The sequence below is a fragment of the Corvus moneduloides genome, chromosome 22, assembly GCF_009650955.1.
Source record: "Corvus moneduloides isolate bCorMon1 chromosome 22, bCorMon1.pri, whole genome shotgun sequence".
NCBI lineage: Eukaryota > Metazoa > Chordata > Aves > Passeriformes > Corvidae > Corvus > Corvus moneduloides.
In genome coordinates, this window is record NC_045497.1 from 4,948,391 (window position 1) to 4,969,006 (window position 20,616).

Here is a 20,616-nt window from a genome sequence, read left to right on the forward strand (position 1 = left end):
CCACCAAGAGCTCCATAAGCTTCAAATGGCTTTCTTGCAAAAATATTTCTTCTGAGACTGATACAGGTACTGAAATTATCAACAATGAAACATTCACATATCAAACAGGAAAAGCATGACCATGGCTTAAAATCCATGTAATTTTTAATTCAGACATTACCAGCATTATTAAACCAACCAACTATGACACATCCACCAGGTTGCAACGCCTATGGTTCTTTTAGAAAGCTGTTCCAGTAAAAAAGATTAATTAATATACAGAATGGAAATGCACAATTAGTCGTTGCAGAACAGCCCTGAACAATCACAGCCAGGTAAATGTGGTTATTCAGTTTGTGGATTCACAAATTGGTGTTCTCTAAAATGAAGTATGTAGTGAAGTTAAAGTCGATATAGGAAAGGTCAACTAAAGTGACCAAGGCAGTGGAGCATCAAATGTACATGAGTAGTATGAAAAGATGGGAACTTGTCTTGGAGGCTTAGTTCAATCAAAGCTGAGATACAATCAGGAATCACAAAAGCAACTTTGTGCAAAAGTTGCAAAAAAAAAAAAAAGCAGCTCACTGACTTCTGTAAGACAAGAACTGGTGACATTCACTGAAATAAAGAGGCCAGTTTAAAAGTGCTAGAAGTCCTTTACACAGTACACAATATCTGTAACCTGTTGCCACAGATGCTTATGGAGGCAGATTCTTCTTGGAAATTCAAAAGAGAGAAGAAAAACTAATGGTGATATGAGAGAATAATAAAGGCTGAGTCAAACTCTTTGAAATCCTTAATCCAATGCCAGCTGCCACTGCAGAACTATGATGAATGCAAACAGCAGATATGGTCTTCCTAACTAATCCCTTACTGCGACTGTCAGAGATGAAATGTTTGGCTCAAACTCCAGTCTGGCCCAAGAAGGTGTTTTTATGTCCTCGTGTTCCTTTTGTATGCTCTAAGACAGAAGTCGCTGCAGCTGCAGCACTGTTATGCGCTCTGAGCAGGACAAAACTACAAGGCAAGCAATGGGTTTTGTGGTTCCTTTTTTTGATTATTAAGACACGCTTTGTCATATTGCTTATTTTCCACTGTCCTGTGCAAAAGTATAGTCAGCACTATTACATTTACAGTTATTGAACAAGCAGCATGAAAGATTTAAAAACAGCATAACACATGCCAGTTGGCCACCAAACAGGATATGCAAATCAGTGTCACTCTGATGATTATGAACAATTCTAAAACAAGTAGACATTAACAATGTTATAGGAAGTAACTGCTGTGCCTCTTTTTCAGTAGAAAAATAGTTTCTTTTCTTCGTTTCTCTTTTTACAGGCTCCACATTGGGCTAAACCCATAGCTCATCCAATAGCCAAATGTTCAGCTAGTTCGGCTTCCATCAGAAGAGGCTGTTTTGTACACTTACTGATGATTTGACATAGTCAAAAAAAAATGAATTGGACTTCAAAACCAATAGAAAGAATGGCCTAAAGTACAATGGATTTCAATTTGTTTTATGGCCTTCTGTTTTCAGAGCCTGTGTGGCACCATTTGACCCTAATTCCTCAAGAAACATGAAGTCCACAAACTTGAGAGTTATGTTTATGCTAGGGAAAACTAAAATTATTACCATTTTCAATCAAAAGTGAGGCCTTGAGAAAATACCACATGCTGCAAAATATATGACAAAATTGGAAGTATTGGAATAGAAACAACATAAGAAACATGGCTGAGTCTCAAGCTTGACTCAGAATCCTGGCCAGAATTTTCACAGCTAATAGAAGTAACTACACATAGATTTCAGTCCATTCCTTCACACTGAGAAAGCAAGCTGTGAAACTTCAGCTGACATCTAGATGTCCTCTAAATTAGGCAGCTTTGATTCAAATTTGTTTTCAGTATGATACTGGGAGACAGGGAAAGAGAAATATCTGATGTGAGCTATGAAGGACAACGGTTTGGATGATCGTCTCATTTGTTAGATGGAATAGGTTCTATCTCTCCTTGTTTGAATGTGTTTCAGTGTTTTCCAGGAGTTTCCCAATAATCTAAGGCACAGTGTGTTTACTTCCCTTGTCATAAATTCAGCCTTAGTGTCACACTGGATGATTCTGTATCTTCCCACACTATCTCTGTGGGTTGTCACTTCTCAGTGGCAGTGGTAGGGTGGTGAAATTCCTTTCCCTCCTCTTCCACAGGAACCATTACATCATTCCCTGGAAAGGACTCTGTTTCCTGCTCTGGGTAGTGCATTTCCAGTTCCTCTTCCATGCTTTCCTGGGCATCAAGGTTACTTTCACATCCTCTAACAGCACAGTTCTTGCCACTGGGCACTTCTGAAACGGACCCCACGATAACAGTGTCAGCCTTCATGATGTAGAGTTTTTCTGAGGAAGGAAAAAAGTAGTGCTGAGCATGGTGAACAGTCACTGCTGTCCCAGAGATGGCTCTTTTTCATGTAACATGGACTCTGGCATTTCAGATCAAGTAGATTGAGTTTCCATGGGATTAACCCACTGAGCTAGAGGTGGGACTACAGGAGAAAGACAAAACAGAAAAGGCAGAAAATATTCACAAGAATCTGTTAGAAGAAACAATAATTGGGATCTAGATATGAAGAATCCAAGGTTTATGCTCCTGCTGTTTCAAGAAACAACACCATGTAAAAGAAACCTTTGGGTAAGGATCAGCACTGTACAGAAGTTCTGGGGTCTTAGGACCCGAAGAAATTAGTTTCTTTCTAGCTGAGAATAAACTACAAATTTTTATTAATCTTGGGTCCGATTTGTTGTCTTACTCCTTCACAGAAAAATAAATAAGGCCTTTTCAATGGCTTGTACCACTGCACTTAATTCAGAAGGATGCTGCACATGAGACACCATAGGTCAATTGCTTGGAGATATTTGGATATGATAAATCAAATAATCACATTCATCCAAATCCATCCCTCACAGTAAAAACAGAAAGGGCATTTAGTAAGGAAAGGTCAGCTTTTGTAATGTAAAAAATAACACCTTCAAATAACCTCATAACTGGGTTTGGAAGCACTGCCAGAATGTCTCATGCAGATGGTGTCTCAGGTAACAATTCTCCCCCCATGAGTAAGCTCCTTGCCTGACTTTATCTCCCACCCTGTGCCATGGTCAAACTTTATGGGAACATATGGGAGACACATTTCAAGCCATTATTATGAACCCAGAGAAGAAAATGATAGCAAAGTACAATTCTCATCCAGTAGTACAGCATCATCTTCCAGCTGACATATTCCAGTTTTTTCTGTAAAATTTACATCTTCTAGAATGAAAAGGAGAAAGAAGGAAATTTTCTGTCAAATTCATAGTGACTAAGACAAACATGAAAAAAAGAAAGTTTTTTACCTCAAATGAATAGGTATTTGTGTGTCAAAGGTCTGGAGATTCAGCCCAATCTTTGTTAGGAGATTTGGACACTTTGAAGTTTACTAGTAATCTTGGAATGACAGTATGTGCCATGTTTGAAAATTTGAAAAAAGAACAAGAAAAAAGGAAAAAAAAGCAAGACTCACCAATTCTGTTATTTGTGTGGTCTCTGACTCGAGAATCCACAGGGCAATCTGGGGCATTCCCACTGCTCAGTGTCACATCAGTCACGCTCCGATGAGGACTCTGTGCTTTTTCTGTGCTGGATACCAAGTTATTGTTGGTTTCCAAAGGAAGGGTTCTGTCAATTAACTCTTCCTCTTCTGGCCCACTCTCAGTGGTCAGTATGATCTTCTGCAAACACAAACAGGAGAGCAGAAGTGAGGTGAGTGTAAAAACACTTTGGACATTGCAATAGGTCGACAGAATCCTCCTGGGGCAGTCAGGATAACAGAATGTACTTCCCAGCACCACTGTCACAGGGAGTGAAACATTCCAAAGTACCTAACAGGTATAGGAACTTCAAACTAGGCTCCTGCATCACTTAAGACCATATTTCTAAGCTGAATTCACAGATTTCTGATGACATTTTCAGGAATGTGCCTCATTTCCACTGAAGAAAATATGTTTTAGCTACCTCTTAGACTTTGCAAAGACCTATCATGCTCCTATGGAAGAATAGAACAAGCCAGAAGCTGAACTGATTTAACTTCAAAATGTCTGCCTCAGCAGAGCATCAGGTAGAAGAAACAAGCTCAAACTACCTAATACATGAAGAAATAATTACAAACAGCTCTTTAAAAGAGGAATCAAAATGTAAAAGAGGCTAAAGGTCCTGCATCAGAATTTTCTGGTGGTTCTGATGTTCTTCTGTTTCCACAAGGTTGGCAAAGAAAAAACAAAGATTTTGAAATGTGCAGCTTAAAACCCTTGCTCATGTCTGACTCACTATAGAAGCAAGAATTGAAGCTCCTCACAATTCAGAAATTAGCAATGACACGCTGAAATTATGACAACCGATTGCAACCAGAGTGACTGGAAAAAGTAGTATCTTGTGTGTGTGCAGATGCACAACATTTAAAAGCGAAATTTAAAAACAAAAAGAAATGAACAGTCTAAAGTGTGGTTTAGCAGTTTAAAGATAACAAGCCTAATAAACTGAGAAGACTCAGAGGTTGAAAGCGGCTGTAATTTCACTGACAGAGGGGAAATCAAACGGAGCTGTAATGACTTCAGCAGCTGAGGAACTGCTTTCTGTTGTTGCCATATTGACTGATGTTTGTCCTGTTCATCTGCAAACTGCACTGTAACACCAGGAGCATGTCCTGAAGGAATGACAAACCAAACCCACTGTGTACCCATATCACAGTCACACCAAATCCTGCAGAGGGAAAGGGATGTGGAGGGAGACAGAAGAAAAGCACAAATCCCGTCTGTGTGACTGGAGCAGTAAGATGAAATGGGACTGACACACAAAGTTCTCCCAGAAGGAAGAAAAGGCATGTTCATCCTCTGATTTCAGATCTTGTCTCATGGAATGCACCATGAATGGCTTAACACCAAACCAAATCTCCTCACATGCAAGATTGGCAGCATCACATTATTTAACACCACATTAAACTCAGCCCAAGACATGAAAGTATCAAGTCCTGATACATCTCATCCCACCTAAATGATTACATATTATAGAGGGAAGTCCAAACTAAAATGCTGGCACTTTTTGGACAGGACGTTTGAAAATAACATTATTTACTTTGGTATGGAAAGTGATCTGTTTTGGAATATTGTTCACACTTACTGCACATTTGTTCACTAGATCAGAACCTGCAATGGAAAGTAAAAATATTATCAGAAGAAACCTTGCACAATCACAAGAATGTTAATATAAGCTCTGAAAGATCACATAGCAATGTACTTCCTAAACCACTCCACTGCCCGCCCCACATGCACGATGGTTTTCTTAAAACTAAGGGCACACTAAAATGACACTCCTGAGGGGAACAAGCAACAGGTTGCTGCCAAGACTGTGAGATCCTGCTGTCCCCAAAGCCTTTTGCATCACTCTCCCCACACCACAACTGGTATTCATCTTATGAAAAATTGAAGAGATGAAACTGTCTAGGTAAGCACAAGACAAGCTCATTAAAAAGAAAAAAAGTGAAAAAATGTTAATAATTTTCTACTGGATTAACAAGTTAGGTCAGTTCATCATACGGGCAGATGATTATTAAGGGGTGGGATTTTATGCATAGTTTCATTAACGATCCCAGGGAACACTGGAGAAAGAAGAGGTGAGAAGGAGGGAGTGTACAACATTCTGTAGCATCATGAAGGTAGGTGGACTCAGACCTACTGTCTAATTTCACCCTGATTTGCAATCACCTTTATTTTCAGAGCATCAGCTCTGTAATGCTACACAGTAACAGTTTCTATTGTGTAAGGCAAGCAGGGGAGAAAAAAAATCCATTTTGAAAAAATTAACCTGCAAAGAGACTTTAAACTGTATTCCTGAACAAATGAGTATAAAAAGCTCTGCTGTGTGGTGATTAGGAGAATCTGACACAACAGAGAATAGATCCGTCAGTGGAAGTGGAATTGCTGAGAGGGGATCAGCTAAATGGGTAAAATGCTTGCACTTATGGGATCTGGACAGGCTCTTTTTCTGAACACGTCTCCCATATTTGACTGTCCCACAATCAATCGGATGTTTTCCAGCAGCGACACATCACCCAGCTCTTCAGCCACCATGGGAACAGAGTGCCATCTGGTGGCATCTGGTCACATCCAGCGTGTCCCCTGCCTGTGCAGGTGGCAGCAGAGACATACATGTGACATGAGAAACTTCCACTTTTTAAATTAAAATTCTATAAAATAAAATCTCACGTTAAGCTATCCACTTATTCTTCAGACATAAGGATGACACTGCTGGCCCATCAGTCACTCACCTTGAGATTTGAGCGCATATTTGTGTACGATGACCGAATGCAGGTGAGCTGATAAAAGAAACCTTTCATTTAGTCAAACTCACCATGAAGCCTGCAGGCTCCAACAGCTTCACCACAGCCACATCTACAACCAACCTACAACGTGCACGTCCTGCTTTCTATAAAAGAGGGAATGTGGTTTTGCAGGCACACCCCACATTAACTCTAGGCAAAGCTATGGGGAGTCAGTGTCAGCAAAAATCACCCTTCCTCTCATGCTCAAAGCCCAATCCTATTCCCAGAACCGAAACCTATTCACACAACACTTCAGGTATAATTTAATACTAGTGTCTGTGCTGAGAGAAGAAGCAGCTGTTTACCCTTTCCTCACTTGTAGGTTGCCTTCCCACCTGCCTCCATAAATTCCCAGCTGCTTCCATCTTTCATGTTCTCCAACATCCTGCATGAGCAGCTTGCCTTCAACTCTTATCTGGCCTGTAGAGAACATTCTCTTCCCCAATGACCTCCACAAATATCCCCATATTTGAGTTCCCATTTGGCATATGCTGGCAGATCAAACAGCACATCACGTGTTACAGCTTGAAAAACTCACGCTTTCTTCTGAGGACGAGGATCCGCTTCTTGCAAACCTTCCATTTCCAAAATATCAGCATGCCTCCAAGAAGCACTGTCACAGAGAGAACCACTGCCCAAAGCACTACACCTACAGCACAGAGAGGGAGCACAGGACAGGCTGAGAAAAGGCAGAGGGGAAACCCTGAACAGATCTATGTGTTTGAACATAGGACCATAGACATCATTTCACAAGTCAGAGGGGATTTGCAGGAAGTTCCTACATAAAAATTGTGTTTACCAAAGATACTTCCAAATAGAAAGTGCTAGAGAGAATAAATGTTCTTTGTTACCTCCTGTTGTCATCTCCCCCTTGGCTGAGGTGGGAGAAATGCCAGCCTGAGCTTTCTCCTCCGGAGTTGAATCGGGATTTTCAGTTGTTGTGACACTTAAAAGGTCACCACTAGCAGAGGTCACCAGGTTCTCCTTAAACCTCCTCAGGTCAGAGTTATTTGTTTCATTGCTGAATCTCATGGACAAAGTGCTTGGCATGAGGTAGGTGGGCAACTGGTCCAGGCAAACTTCATCATGTGTGGCATTTCCTTTCCTTAGTATTACTTTGTTCAACTTGGCACAGCTGGGAATGAAAAAGAACATGTATCACTGCTGTGGTACAAGGTACAAGTGTTTTCCATGTGACAAACATCCCCTTGGTCATTTTTGTACCACCTGCAATTATTGCTTTCAGTGTAAAAAACATTAACCTTCTTCTCACCCCTGTGGCATTAATTCTTGGCCTGGATGCAAAGCTGCTACTCACACAGGTGTGCAATTCCACTGTACTTACTAACTAAAAATGAGGCAAGTAGGATTCCTTCCTTCCCTTGTTCCTCCAGTCCAGACCTGTGCAACAGGTACAAAGAGAGGCCTTCTAACCTCTGCATATGAGCCCAAAGTGATTCCCTTGCTTCTAAGATGAATTTGTATACTTTGCGCCAGAAGTGACATATCCTATTTCATCCTTTATTAATTTCAATTAATTAGTCAGTCCCATTAAAGAAGCACAGACTTACTTTGTGTGGGGTTTGCAGATGTCAGTGCTGGAGTTCTGATCAGAGAAGGTCCCGGGAGGGCACTCCTCACAAGTGACATCATTTGTTGAGGTGCCTGAATAAAAATAATGACTGAGGACTGACCAAGTAAAATGCATCAGGTCCAGGCCTACGGCCAGGACCAGGAAAGGTAAGCTGGACAGGTAGGAAGTCCTACCCCTGATTTTGACTCCAAACCCAGGCTTGCAAGCAGAGTGGTGCTGGCACCGTGTGCAGGTGTTCGTAACGTTCGTTCGGCAGAACAGGCCTGGCCGGCACTCGCACACACGACTGGAATTGAAGGAGCAGGGCTGCTTCTCCACAAGGTCAGGTTCTGTGGGCAAGAAACAGATGCAGTGACAAAGGATCACCTTGCAAGGGAAATGTAAGGCAGGGCCAAAGCTGAGCAACACCAGTTTTAAGGCTCAGGAAGCAGAAAAATGTGCTGTCCATGATCACTGACTGGTTTGGGTTGAAGATGAGCTTAACACTCATCTCATTCCACCCCCTGCCATGGGCAGAGACACTTTCCACTATCCCAGGGTGTTCCAAGCCCTGTCCAGCCTGGCCTTGAACACTTCCAGGGATGGGGCAGCCACAGCTTCTCTGAGCAAGCTGTGTCAGGGCCTCACCACCCTCACAGGGGAGGTACTTCTTCCTAGTATCTAATCTAAATCTGCCCTCTTTCAATTTAAAGCCATATGATGGTAATTTAAGTCATGAATAATTAGAGAAGCCTGTAGATAATGGCTTGTAATATAAGACAGAAAGCAGAAACCAGGCTGGGATAGCATTGGAGGAGCGAATTTTTAGGTACTCCCAGGTCACACAGGAAGTAACATAGATTATGTGCAAGGTAACATTCTGCTGTCTAACTCAGTAACCAAGGACGGATAATTTTGCTGTGGAAATCCTAAATGAATAAAATACAAATTTTATTAAGTGTAAATAAAATATGAAGGCAGAGAATATAACTGTGAGGCATGTGTGGGGAAAAGCAAACCTTTTGAGCATGACACACAGGCATCGCATCTTGGCTTTTGGAATGCATTGTTCACATATTGATCAGGTCCACATGTCATGCAGTCTTCGCCTGGATCCCGAGGACATGCTTTCTTTTTAACATAGCCTGGAGAAAAAAAGAGCAAAATATGCAAGATACCTATCCAGAATGGGCAGAAAACCATCCTGAAATGTTCTTGTCTGCTTGTTTACCTGTTAGACACATTACCACAGTCTTCTCTTAGTCATTTGGTTTCTCTAGGACATTTTTGCCTTTCCCATTCAAGTGTTAAGGTACAGGGCCAGGACATAATCCCAGCTGGAAGGGACTGCTTTGGAATGGGCAGATGGAAAATCATTTGCTGACAGAAAAGACAACCAAGTCTCCATGAGGGCCGTTGTCCTGCCATTACTAAGTTCCCAGGGAAGTGGGTTTCATGTTTCCTTCTTTCCTTCCTTTGATTAAAAGGACTTTTAGAAAAGCTCGTCTTTCTCCACAGTCAGCAGCTGAGTTAGTAGCAGATATGAACAGGTTATTGCTTGAAGGAGTGGTGGATGATTAAGATGAAAAAGGATTCTCATAACTTTTATTGTGGAGGAGTTCAGCACTGACATGAGGATGCAGTGATAAAGAATCAGCAAAGGTGAACTGATGGATACTGGTGGCTCGTTGCAGCCTGGTGTAAATCAGATCTCTGCTTCTCACCCAACCTCACTATGACATCCCTCATGATGGGAGCTTTGGCAAAGTATGGTTTTGAAGAAGAAAAGAGCTTTTCTTGGGACTGTCAGAGTCACATCCCCACCCACTTTTTCTTTTATGGGACCATTTTCTCCATCCCTTGCTCTGGTTTACATATACAACTTCTGAAGGACTCTAGTGGTGTGGCCAGCAGTACAGGATGTCCCAGTGGGAACCCCGATGGAACTGGATGCAAATGCTGGCAATCAAACACTAAAGCCCTCTGTATCATCAGAACACAAATACAGGTCAGAAATTTCCTTTAAGAAAAATGAAAGAGATTTCTGTAAGAAGATACAGATGGTGGTGAAGTACCACAAAACGCCCACCCACTGAGGGGTTTTTGGCCAATAGGGGCAGCTTCAGACATTTCCAGAACTCTTGTCTCATCAAGGTATTTCCTGGTGCTGACCTCATGTGCCTCTGAGTCACACCCAGCTTCTAGTCTCTTCGGACAAGGGCCTGTTCCCTCCCTCATGTGAGACACTTTCTAAACTGTTGTGACTATGAGAATAACGTCAGATTTTCTGTATCTTCATTTTATATTTTTTATCTCTGAGAAGAGACTCATTTAGCCTAATTTCACTGTGCTAATTCATACCCAGAGGCAAGTTTGAAATGAATTCTTTGACCTGGCTGCTTCAGTGTCAAGTGAAGTGATAAAACCCCATATAAATCCTATCACGCTATCTGGCTTGCGTGTAGACTACACAGGAGCAGGACAGAGAAGACATTCACATCTGAAGCCACATTAGACAGTGATTCATGAAATTGCCCTTTCCTTCAGGGACAAAATAAAAGTCTGCAGATACACAGGGTTCCTACTGTCTCTATGAAAAGGTGTCTCGGTTTTGGAGACAAAACTTCAGGAGGAAACACTCCGGAATGAGTGTCTCCTCCGAAGGGAAAAGGCCCTCCCCTTTTCCTCCACCAGTAAGACAAGTGGCTCACAGAAAGTGAAAGTGGGAAAAACCAAACTGTTTATTAACACCAAACAAAACAGAGTAGAACGGGGGGGGGAACCAACTCAAAATACAACAAATTCCCGGAGGGGGAACAGACACACGGGCTGGGACCAGCCGGGGCTGCCCCCCGCAGGCTGCCCGGACCGGCGAGGAGGGAGGGAAGGAAGGCAGTGAGGCAAGGGGAAGGAAAGGGAAAAAGAACAAGAAAAAAACCAACAGAACCTTTTTCCTGCTAGCCGGAACACAAAAGAAACCCAAAAAGCAGCACAGCGCTCCCGGCGCACCCCCTCCCAGGCCCTGCCGAGACCCCGGAGCCCCCGAGCCGTCGGGCCCCGCGGCTCCGGCCTCGCCCCCGAGCCCACCTTGGGCATTCAGCGGACGGGTAAGGGATAAAGCGGCTTCGTAACATCACCCCAGGACAGAAGGGCTCCATGTAAATTTGACTGAATTATAAACATACCTGAGGGACACCGGTAACAGCAGCTTTGTGAAATTTCATCATAGAACCAATTCTCAAGTGTACCACAGGGATGAGGTGGGGTTAATGATGTCTAGAAATTGAAAGATACAAAAGATACAATTAGAAAACAACTAATTCTGTTCTAGAGCAGGTCCCAATGCCTGTCTCAAGCAATGGCAGTTGCAGATGGTAAGGAAAAGCCCACAGTTTTTTGAAAATTCAAATATCCCCAAAGCAACTAAATTATTGACTGCATTTCCTTTAGAAACATTGCAGCAGTTAGCAAATTTTTAAAAAGCATAAAAATCACTGTCCTAAAATTGTTTCATGTTAATTTTGGATTAAAGGATTAAATCCAAAGGATTTTTAAAGGAAAGGAACAAAATCCCTTACATCTGTAACAGATTTCCAGCTCTGTGTGCACTGGAGTAAGAGGTGATACCATACTCTGCATCATCTAAATCTACATAGATTTGGTGTAATCCACAGAGGTCATTCCTGTTTGCAGTATACAAGTTTTCTGTTATTTATGCAGTCATAATGTTTGAATTTAGCAAACTTAGTGTCTATTATAAGCCAATAAATTATTTTACTTGTAATTTAGGGACAAATCCTACAAGAGGATTTTGCCTTGAAAAGAATGCTGCAAATACTCACACGATGAAGCCCTTATTCAAATAATTGATCCCACTTCTGTTGTGAGTGAAGATTTCCAGAAATAACCTTTCATCACTACATAACCAATATTTGTTTAGTTAAAAAACACCACCATAAAATAGTTCTGATATTAGCTAAGAAAATGAGACCCAGCTACAACTTGTAACAAGAAGCACATAATAAGACTTTGTTTTTGTATGGCTGGACCACTACATGCTCTGGGAAATTACAGTGCTACAAGTGTTCTGATGAGAAAATCTGATTTTTGAATTTGGCATCTCCCTTAAGAATCCCCTAAAAATGTTATCTGAATTTCATTTTCAGTATTTAGTAGAAGGCATGAACAGTGATTTTTTTCTGGTAAAGAATCGATAAGTAGATTCCCCAGAGATTTTCCCACAGGATACTGGTAGAGCAATTAAATATTTCAGAAACTCTACATCTCACTTTCTGCCAATGAATTTCCCACTGGTCTTTGAAATAATACTTGCTGTTGCCTGCTGCCTTTGTGCACTGTGCAGAATCTCACTACCTAACTCTTTTCATGGCCTGTTCTCCTGTTTAATATACACAAAACACAGAAATTATTTAACTTCCATCAGAAAACAGGAACTTTCAGTCAAGGAAGAAATTAACAGAAGAACAAGAAATAGAAACACATTGAAGCCATTACATTTCATCAAGGTCCAGTAACAGAACTGAGAACTCTGACACATCTCTGCACTATAATCCCTGGGCTTCCCAACAAGCACATTTTGTAGCTGACTGTAGGGGCAAGAGCAGGTGTTTCTGCCTGCTCAGCCTGACTCAAACCACATTTACAAAGGTGCACCCGCTGTTCTCCTGTTCTGAGGAGGAAGCCCTAGACTGGAGGAAAAGGAAGTGGTATCTCCTCACGCCTGTGTGCAGGGGTACCCTGGCCAGGCAGACACTCCAAGCCTAAACAGAACAACAGGAAATGACCAGTCACCACACAAAAGGTCAGTTGTGAGTTACTCAGTGAACTGGTTTTATAAAAAAAATTTAAGAAACAATAGCATCCTGGCTATAGCTAAGTCAGCCTGGATTAGTTTCTCTGCAAGAGCTGTGGGAAATCACCACAAATACCTGATATTCTCTTCCTGGTTCTCCTGGGCAACCAACTCTGGCTGCAAATGAAGCTGAATTTTAAACAAGGGTGTGAACCTATGGGGAATTATAAGGTAGAATTGGATTGTGAGCTGTAAGACCTGCCTGCAGAGGCACATGGCAGCACAAAGGAGCACATGGCGGCACACAGAAGCTTGTCTCCACTGGACCCTGGGGGGAGGAGGTGTCACACGGCAGACCCTTATGGAGAGGAGCCTGCCAGGAGCTGATGGACAGGTAACAGAGAGTGATCATCCCATAGAAGGAAGTGTGCTGCTGATGTGGCAACACAGAATAGGTCACGTCATATAAGGAAATACTGTGCCTTGCAAAAATGTATAACACCAGCTCATTCCTTTGAATAAACTATTCAGATTCCCTGCCGGTCTGGGTACATCATTCAATCGCCGACATGAACCCTTGAATTATTGAATTACTTATGCAGCACATAAGCTTACAGCTTATTTAATTGTATGTTTTGGGGTTTAAATCAAGGAATAGTGTCTGTGTAAAAATGTGAGATAACAGCTTTTTAAAAAATTACCTTGCCAAGAACATGAACATCAGGAGTTTAGTATTAGATTCTGCTCCTGGTTACAGTAGTGCACATTCTGATTATGAATTTGACTTGATGGTAGTGCAGTGATAAATCACTGCATGAACTAGGCCTACATACTAAACAAATTATGCAGATACACATATGAGGGAGTACTCAACCTTATTTTTCCCCTTTCCACGGGAGGGCAGCTCTGCATACAGCCACCTACATTACACATATCATTCATGACTCCTCAACAAATGCTGCTGTCACGTGTCCAACTACAAGCACAGCTTTGTAGCCACCAGTACTGTTACTGAGCCAAACCCAAGGTGCTCTTCTGTGAAAGGAATTCATTTTAACAAATCATGGCAGGATGTCTATGAGTAAAAACCACCTTCTTGAAGGCCCCACCACTTCTATCTGTAAGTATCTGCAAAATATCTGTAAGTCACCATCTGTTCAGTAGAGCTGTTTCATGAGTATAAAAATTAGTATAGATCCTTTCAGTGATAAATAACGTTCATGTCAATACTCAGCATCAGTCACCATACCCCATTCTTGTCATCTTTTTCCCTCTAAATCCTAAAGCTGTCTGACTCCTACTGTGACTTGTAACAGCAACACAATGATGCAAAGTTCTGCTTTTAACTCGGCAGGAAGGTTGGTTCCCATCATTCTCTAAGGGGTCAATGAAGAAATACCAGTTTTATCCCAATAACATCTGCTACTGTCATTAGAACTTAGACTTCTGTTTGTTAACGTATATTGTAAAAAACCCCTTTAATATACAAGGGAGATCACAGACATTGGAGTAAGACGTCTGGCTGTGGTGGACAGTAGGCCTTTATCCTTCTCTCTGTCTCTCTCTTCAAATAAAGGTTTTGGATTTAGCAGGAGCTGCAATACATCTTGTGAAAGGAAAGACCACAATCCCTGTCCTGCTTGGACTGCTCTGTGACAGGATGCACAGGGATGCAGTGGTTTAGAGCTCTCAGTGACCCAGAAGGTCAACTATTTTTTTCTTTTCTAAATGCATTGCAGATCAAGAATCAATTAAATAAAGCCAACATGTAGGTCAGAAGTATTTGGGTTTTTCAACGCTTACTTGAGAGAATTTGTTTTAAAAACAGGCTTTTTATAGCTCTTCTCACTTTCCTTATTTCTACAAAAATGTTTGCTATTCCAATTTAATTGCATTTGTAAAGGTGGTGCTGAATTCAGTGGGCTACTCTGCAATTCAGTCAGGACAAGGTTTGACTCATTTATTTATGGTCTTTTGAACTCATAGAGAAAAAGTGATTGTGAGGCAGAGTAAGAAATCAGCTTGCTACAAATGAGCTGTAAGTCAGGAAGAAAGCATATTACCGTAAAAAAAAAAATCTACCAGCAGTGGCTATTCTAGAACTGACTAATACTGCAGCAAAACAGTTAACTGTCTGTCAAACTTCTATCCAAATTCTGACAGTATAGAAAAAGCTGATAATCTACAGCTTCAATAGTCAAGCTTCATTTGCTTGATAGTAAAGACATTACCAACAAGTGAGAGTTCTCTGAATATAAAAAGAAACAAAACCCAAACTGTGAACTAAGGTAAGATGGAACATGGTTTAAAAATATGACCAGTAAGCAGTGACTTGCTCACATTAGACAGTATCACTTGTACTCCACTAGCAGTAAGAGCAAGTATTGCTGTAAGAGAGGCAATGCAGAAGGACAGTGCAAAGCCAGCTGCTTATCCCCACGAGGTCTGTGTATTTATTCCAGGTAACTGATAATTTTATGGTGAGTCTGAATATTGACAATGAGTATCAGAAAACCAAATTTTCTCTCTGTCCCTTTCATTTTGTGAACAAACCACCAAAAGTGATGTCAAAGAGAAAAAATATCATCCTTTATTTTCTGCTGGCTTTCCTCTTAAAGCAGTCTGCATTCAGCACACTGGACAAACTTATCTGAATGCCCTCCCAAATATTCCTCTGGTGAGCAAGGATTACAGGCTTCAAACCCATAGAATACTTATGCCTCTGTATTTCAGGAAGGAGGCAGTGGCAGGACAGATAGCCTGGGGAAAGTAAAGCAAACTTGCAATGTGGGAGGGGAATTTACGACTAAAGACACAAGAGCAAACTCCTACTCTTTCCAAAAGAACCAAGAATATCTTTTTCAAATGTCTATGAAGAGGGTACAGGACTTGGTTATTTTCAAAGATCTAACTGTAGTCAATGTCTTTTAAAACAATCCAGCAGCCCAAGTGATGTGCTGGATTTTTCAGTTACAGTGTATAGACAGGTGTCTTAGGCTAATATATGCTTGTATTTCCACTGTAAGGGCTCATTTCCGATCCAACACTCCATGCAATTACTCACCTACTTGACTTTACCTGTGCAGGGTCTCTGTGCCTGACCTTTTTTTTTTTTTAATGTGTACTTCCAAGTGTCAGTCAGGGAAATCACCTGGATTTATGCCAGGTACTGAGGGCTCACTGCCATGTGATCCACAGGAGGAGGGGGTAAGTGGCAGTATGGGGGTGGAAGCAAACCCACAAGAGCTGGTACAATTGGAATGGGGAGCTGGTGTGCATCTACAGAATCAGCTGAGTGCAGCTAGTGGGCTGCGTCTACTTAAAGTGATTTTTGATTCAGAAATAATAGTGGATTCATGAGGAAGTCAGTGTCAGTAGGGTGGGGGGTGTAAAGAGGAAGGTCTGTTATTGTTTAGCCTCTACACCTTTCAATTTGTGCCTCCTGACTTGCATCAGAAGAGTGGGCAGCAGCCCTCTGAACCAAGCTCTGCAAGGAATGTGCCTGTCACCGAGCATGCAGACAAAAACAAAAGCCCCCCACCCCTATCAAACCTTTCCTCACTCCCCAGCTGTGGTGTGCCTGGAGCTGCAGCAGCTCTAGCAGTGCCAACAAGATGCAGATCATAGCTCATATCCCATGCTCCTGCCTTTAAAGATCTCAGAGAGGGCAAACTCTCCTGGCTATATACCTTTATCTCCTGAGAGCTCTGCTCACCACCTTTATCCCCCTGTGTTGCACAAACCCTGCTTCTGTAGACACCCACCCCAACAGCCAGCTGCAGGGCAGGATGGCCCTGCAGCCCCAGGTGCCCCTAGACCTCACGAAGCTCCTGCATCCTGAGGAGCTGCAGGATCCTGGTGTCCCCCTGTCTTACCTGTGGGGCTGTTTGGATGTCCTGGAGAAACAGCAGGAGCCACAGTCCCAGAGGCAGGCTACAGGCAGCCATCTGAGGTGGTGTTAAATGTCCCTGGCTCCCAGCGTCACAGGTGAGACAGACAGTTTGTTCCTTCTGGTAGCTGAGATTCTTCCAGGGTCCCACCAAGTCATGCTCCTTGCCTGTTCATTCAGTCCACACCCATTCCAGCTGCTCAAGACAAGCAGGAGACAGGCTTTGAGACTCAACTGAGTTGAGAAAACAATTTGGAAGGAAGGGGGAGGGGGGCTGCCCCAAAAGAGAAAAGTAAAAATAGAACAAAACAAAACTGCTTCAATGTCTAGTCCCAGTGCGAGTCAGTTGTGAGAATCAAGGTTGTCACCCAAGGCACACGGCTGGCTATGCACAGGCTCCTGAGTCATCTGAGCTGCCCTCAGAGAGCACTTCACCACGCCAATGCCTTGGCCAGGCACACATCCAAGCCCTGCCCCGTCCAGCCGTCACTTTTTCAAGAGTTTCAACCAAGCCTCAAGAAAGTTCCCAGTAAGAAACACTAATTCTTTCAGTACAGTCATTTTACTACTGTTTGGATGAGTGGGTGAAGACTCAGAATCAACCAGGGTGACTCCACTAAGATTGAAGCTTTACACATTGCCACTTAAAACACCAACATACTACAGACCTTCCCCTTGAGAAACCTTCCCTTTCCTCCAGTCCCAAGACAAACTAATTCCTGTTGATGATAATCATCCTTAGGACTGCTACGCATAATTTCACTACTTTCACTGGTTACTCAGGATGGTTTTTGTTCTGATGCCTGGAAATACTTCAGTTGGTTGAAGGTGTCGTGAAGCTTCCTTATCTGCCCTAGAAGTTTGTCAAAAGTGAAGGTTAGCCACTTCAAAAAGGGCAAAGTGCCTTGAAAACCCTCTGAGGTATACAGGAAAATAATGACAATTTGAATTCTCACACCTTTGGGTTGTGTTTTCTTTGCTTCTCACCCTTATCAACAATAACAAAAGAAATGAAAAAATATTGAAAGTCGGATAAATGATTATTTTACTAAAGATCCACAGCCACCTCAGTGCCATCACAACCACCAAAGATGAGCATTCCACAGGGACCCTGTGTAAATATCTTCAACTCACAGCTGCAACATTTTAGCTACCTCAGTTTCTTTCTCCAGAATGCCATCGTATAAGCCCCAGGCATTTTCAGCACACTGCACATGGTGTATGTGACACACAGCAAATCTCTCTTCGCTCTGCTAGGGTGCTGCTCAGATTCTAAGCTCTCTCAGCTGTAGAAGCTCTCGGGGTAGGTATGCCTTATGGGTCTAGAGACAACTGAGTATTTCAATGTCAGATTATTACATTCTTGATTTTCCTAACTAAATAATAGGCTAGAAAACACCTTAATCTTCTGTAATAATATGCCATTAGGCAATCCTCCCAATTAATTAACGCAGTTTCAAATGGCATAGTAGTCAGGGCAATTGATGAGCTCTGTTTGTCTTTTTTCCCTCCCCTCTGTGTTTTTTTTTCTCTGATCAGGTCCTATCCAAGCTTTTCTAGCAAAAGGACAGGCACCAACATCAGAGAGAGCCTGGAAGGTTTGAGTTACACTGCTGAAGTCAAAGTATCTGATGCAAACATTACTTATGTGAGTACAAAAATCTGTGTGTGAAAGACTTTCCCAGAACTGGCACCAGGGAGAGTTTTCTGGCCCATTTTCCAGAGAAAGTAAGACTGAAACGAGCGTACTGAGCATTTTTTATATATACGTATATTAGTTCCTTTTTAATGAATGGTATTGGTAATTTTTTAAGCTGTTGGATAACTTCAATCAAATTTGTCTGAGAAGGCAATGTCATTAAGTTTTTACAGTTTTACAAGACGACTTGGATAAAGGGACACGTTGCTCGTGGACTCACTGAGAGAAAGGCTCCAGGGTGCTCCTCAGAAGAAAAAATCCACTCATACATCCAAAGTGAAACCAGGGTTCCCAGCTGCCATTCTTCCTGGAACTTCTTAAGAACTTTCTTGATTGTAAAACTGTAAAAACTTCATTAAGTTTTTACAGTTTTACAAGACGACTTGGATAAAGGGACACGTTGCTCGTGGACTCACTGAGAGAAAGGCTCCAGGGTGCTCCTCAGAAGAAAAAATCCACTCATACATCCAAAGTGAAACCAGGGTTCCCAGCTGCCATTCTTCCTGGAACTTCTTAAGTTCTTTCTTGATTGAACTAGATGTTTAAAAGGATAGGAAGTGGAAAGTGCTTATTGTTGCTGCTGGCTTTTCAGAAAGGCTGTTACATGACAAAGTGTTATTACAAGTGTGTAATAAAAGCAACATCAATAAAGAGGGTGGAGAGGTTGTTACACAGGAGTATCACAGCCTGTATGCATTCCCAAGTGAATGCATTATTTCAGACTTTGTGTGTTTTGATTTCAAATACAACAAAAGGGGTTTTCCAAAAGAAGCCCTATCAGTAACTGGAAGAAGCACCTCCATTTTATAACAAACCCACGCTACTGTACTCTATGTGGTGGCTCTATTTCCTAGAAAATAATCCCCTATGTTAATATGAAAAAAAACCCCACAGAACAAATAGAAGCAAACAACCAACCACTGATTCTCTGATCTTCCATCGAAGGACAATGTCTGTCAGAAAAAAAAAGGGGAGGCCCCTGTGAGCATGCTGTTATTATTTATAATGTTTATTTGATTACACATATCTGACGTCTGGATCACTTTTTGCTTTAGGTGTTAAACGTAGCAATGCCCTCAGACAAGCCTTCTTCACATTTTCTATTTTAACTAATTCAGAGAATGTCCTGTAAGTCAGGGCTTGTTCAAATGCCGGGAGCAAGAGAATCCAGAGACCCAACTAAGCCACGAGGGAAAGTCTCCACCACGTGCCCAAAACATCCCTTCAGCAGTGTCTATTCACTGTGCTCTAACAGTAAGGGCCTAGCAAAGGAAGCAGAAACTGAATACTACAGAAGGAGCATTGGTACACATGTGCTCAAGCAAACATACTCATGATATTTTCTAATTTTGAAGTAATTGATTTTAGTCTCAGGTTGTACTTTTACCATGGCTTTTTCATGAGAAGTGTAACCTCTAAACTTCTGTCAGACAGATAAAAGAGACCATGAAATTTTAAAGGATACGTTTAAATACCTTGTCTAAAATCTGTATTTCAGTGCCTGTTAGTGTTACTATTCAGAGTAATGCCAAATTGATTTTTGCCTTTATACATTCTCTATATTCTTTACATATATATTTGTAGCTCTGTAGCCTATTATTGTATTCATAGCTACCATTTTACCCACTCTATTAGACAGAAAGACAAAATAAATTCCCTAGCAGCTCCAAGCCCTGGGGGTCCAAGGTTAGGCTCTCTGGGAGCCAAGGTTGAAACCACCTCTTCGAGACACATTTTCAGAAACAAAGTTTAGTTCCTATCTAAGAGGGTGAAGGGTTTCAGAAAAGGGTAGAACCAGGGAGGAATTACCTCATCACCTATGTCTCTAATTGGGGATTCTTGTCAGTTATGTTAATTTGCTAAACACATAAAAATTGTATCTGCTTTATGTTATGTGTGCATCTTTGGCACTTTCCATCTAGCATTTTGTGCATTGCAAGGATCCTCATAAAGGTAACCCCTTTTCATCACCTAACTGTATCTGGCTCATACTTTTAGGACCAGTGAAAAGGCATCAAGAGCATTGCAGTATGCTGACAAAAAAATCACCAAATTCTTGTTCATTAGCTGGATGAAACAACACCAGAGCTTGAAACTTCACAAGGAACCTGAGGAGCACCAAAAACAGGGCTGGTTGAGATACATGCTGCATACCTTGGGGTACAAAATAAAAAAGAGAAGAGAAATGAAGGCATTTCTCGCAATGAAAAATACAGAGAATCTCATGGTTAAAATAAGGAAAGCAAGAAATGAAGAGAGGTAG

At 41.8% G+C, this 20,616-nt stretch overlaps 1 protein-coding gene across 2 annotated transcripts; it reads right to left on the reverse strand.

The window, feature by feature from the left end:
* Positions 1-126: 126 nt before the first annotated feature.
* On the reverse strand, positions 127-17,300 carry TNFRSF8 (TNF receptor superfamily member 8). 2 transcript variants are annotated; one of them, XM_032131859.1, is made up of 11 exons: positions 16,641-17,294; positions 11,138-11,228; positions 8,972-9,097; positions 8,147-8,302; positions 7,951-8,044; positions 7,231-7,514; positions 6,918-7,028; positions 6,326-6,373; positions 5,179-5,204; positions 3,527-3,734; positions 127-2,369 (listed from the first exon to the last, which is right to left on the reverse strand). In XM_032131859.1, the coding sequence occupies exons 1-11, from the start codon at positions 16,710-16,712 to the stop codon at positions 2,125-2,127; spliced, it is 1,461 nt and encodes a 486-aa protein (XP_031987750.1). In that variant the 5' UTR covers positions 16,713-17,294; the 3' UTR covers positions 127-2,124. The 2 variants fall into 2 exon arrangements, with proteins under 2 accessions (XP_031987750.1, XP_031987751.1); XM_032131860.1 differs by lacking the exon at positions 127-2,369 and adding an exon at positions 2,384-2,515 and having other exon boundaries at positions 16,641-17,300.
* Positions 17,301-20,616: the final 3,316 nt, after the last annotated feature.

Excerpts from the sequence above, each read along its gene's own strand:
- TNFRSF8 (XM_032131859.1), bottom strand. The coding sequence starts at position 16,712 with ATGGCTGCCTGTAGCCTGCCTCTGGGACTGTGGCTCCTGCTGTTTCTC. Across the intron at positions 7,515-7,950 it reads ATCTGCAAACCCCACACAAA|CTGTGCCAAGTTGAACAAAG; the intron begins GTAAGTCTGTGC and ends TTTCATTCCCAG. Across the intron at positions 7,029-7,230 it reads GGGGGAGATGACAACAGGAG|GTGTAGTGCTTTGGGCAGTG; the intron begins GTAACAAAGAAC and ends TCTGTGCTGTAG.